This window comes from Vipera ursinii (assembly GCF_947247035.1).
Source record: "Vipera ursinii genome assembly, contig: scaffold_328, whole genome shotgun sequence".
In the NCBI taxonomy this organism is placed as follows: Eukaryota; Metazoa; Chordata; class Lepidosauria; order Squamata; family Viperidae; genus Vipera; species Vipera ursinii.
In genome coordinates, this window is record NW_028148187.1 from 1 (window position 1) to 2,500 (window position 2,500).

General features: G+C 43.3%; 1 protein-coding gene across 1 annotated transcript in view; it reads right to left on the minus strand.

Annotated features, from left to right (window-relative positions):
- Positions 1-58: 58 nt before the first annotated feature.
- The window catches only part of LOC310650689 (voltage-dependent N-type calcium channel subunit alpha-1B-like), a gene marked incomplete at both ends in the record, with an annotated part of 27,404 nt that continues 24,962 nt past the window's right edge, over positions 59-2,500 (minus strand). The window contains 3 exons of the mRNA XM_083380273.1: positions 59-186; positions 422-572; positions 1,746-1,837. Of these exons, the coding sequence (XP_083236399.1) occupies positions 59-186; positions 422-572; positions 1,746-1,837 (371 nt within the window). The remainder of the gene's footprint in view (positions 187-421; positions 573-1,745; positions 1,838-2,500) is intronic.

Sequence of the window (2,500 nt, forward strand, 5' to 3'; positions counted from 1 at the left end):
CTTCAGAAGACCAAAAGTGGGGGAGCAAGGAAGGTAGGGTTGGGATAGAGATACATACCAAGCAGCTGGGTCATATTCTGCCCAAACTCGAATGAATTCATCCAGATGATGAGGTCCTAGGATGGAAGAATCTCGTGTCAAGTACTCAAAGTTGTCCATGATTACAGCCACAAATAGGTTCAACATCTGTAAAGGGAGGGAGGAAATGAGATCAGGGCAGAGAGGAGGAAAGCTACCGACTTTTCTGGGGTTGTGGATAAGTGAGCCACCAACTTTTTTAGACCAATGGAGGAGGGCACGGACCGGAATAACGAGGGTCAAAGGAAAACTACACCCAAAAGAGACAGAGCTCTTAAATGCAACGACAGAGCCTTGCAACGTTCAACGGAGAGAAAGAGAGAGAGAGAGAGACATGTCTCACCAGAAAGGAGCAGAGGAAGATGAAGGAGACAAAGTAGAAGTAAGCGAAGTCACTGCCACATTCGTTTCTGCTGAGGTTGGAGTGTTCGTCACAGGGCTGGTTGCTGAGGCACGCAAGCATGATTTCATGCCAGGCTTCTCCGGTAGCACTCCTGACACCAAAAATAAGAAAAAGGAATGGGAGGAATCAGCTCGGCGGCTTAGATGTTTCCCTATTATTTCTCCCGACTGGCAGAACTCAACGCCGGGCTCCAGAAGGAGATGTCACAGATGGACCTGGTGGTTCTCCTTCAGGATCGGCTGAAAATAAAGTCTCATGGTTCATGGTTGAAAACTAAGAGTGAGACTTTGGGGTCCTGGGCGCTCTCAGACTTTAGCGGTTTATGTTTACGTTTCATTACCCAATTACGCAACATCTTCAGTGCTAGCAGTCATAGCACTGATGATGTTACCTAGTGGGGTTACGAAATGTCTGTAAGGAAACTATCAGGCTCAGACAGCATGGACCCCAGAGTCCTCTTCCTCTTCTCTACAAATTCCACTCCCTTCTAGCACCAATGATGTTACTTAGTTGGGTTATGAAACGTCTGCAAGAAAACCACCAAACGCAGAGAACATCAAGGACTCCACAGCCCTCCTCCTCCTCCTCTTTGCAAACCCCACCCCCTTTTAGCACTGATGATGTTACCTAGTTGGGTCATGAAACGTCTGCAAGAAAACCATCAAGTTCAGAGAGCACTGAGGACCCCACAACTCAACCCTGAGCTACGAATACTCTCTTCTATAAGGGTGAGGCTCTGGATAGTTGTCTTTCCACTAAAGGAGATCCATTGGGGATCTGATAACTTGAACCCTCAAGGCGAGTTGGTCCAACACCTTCCACTTCCACCAACAGTGAGCCATAAAAAAAAGTTATTGCCCTGCCACGACGTGACACCATATTTACCACGACTGACTTACCCAGCAGTGGCTCTCTCAGGCAAGAAGCATTCTTATATGAGATGCTTTAGCTGACTTCAAAATAAGAGAAAATCCTACTCTTCATAATTTCCACTCTGTTAGAGACAGGTTCGCTGAAGGTGGGTTTGGAAGGCTGAACCTCTTGTCCTGGTGACCAGCTCAGATGGGACCCTTGAATCGAAGTTCCTAAAGTTGGCTCTGCTTGAGTTAAAGCCTTTCGAGAAGCTATCTGGCCCATGAATGTAAGTGGGTAACTGCGGGGTCTTAATCAGCAGTTCTTCCGATTGCTTAAAAGGAGGGGGTGGTTGATAAAAGGTGGGCAAAGGAGGAGGATTTCTCCCTGATGGGATCCAGGAATAACTCACCGGAAAAGTAACATGAGCGCCTGCAGAAAAGTTTGGAAGTTATTGTGACGATTAATGGCGCTGTCGTCATCCAGAGCAATGTTTCCAAAGACCTGGGGGAAAGTGAGAGAAAGAGGAGAGAGAGAGAGAGAGAGGGAGAAGGAAGAAACAACTAAGAGAACATTAGCTTGCCTCCAGAAATCGTGGGCGCTCCATCACTGGAGATTTTTCTAAGAAGAGGCTAGACAGACACTTGTCTGAGATGGTATAGGCTCTCCTGCTTGAGCGGGGGGCTGGACTAGAAGACCTCCAAGGTCCCTTCCAGTTCTATTCTATTCTATTCTATTCTATTCTATTCTATTCTATTCTATTCTATTCTATTCTATTCTATTCTATTCTATTCTACTCTACTCTACTCTCTATACTAATTCTGTTCTATTCCATTCCGTTTCTATCGTATCCTATTCTACCCTACCCTATTCTCTATCCTTATTCTATCCTTATTCTATTCTTATTCCATTTTCTATTCTATTCTATTCTATTCTATTCTATTCTATTCTATTCTATTCTATTCTATTCTATTCTATTCTATTCTATATTCTATTCCCCATTCCATTAATTCTATTCTATTCTATTCTATTCTATTCTATTCTATTCTATTCTATTCTATTCTATTCTATTCTATTCTATATTCTATATTCTATTCCCTATTCTATTCTATTCTATTCTATTCTATTCTATTCTATTCTATTCTATTCTATTCTATTATTCTATTC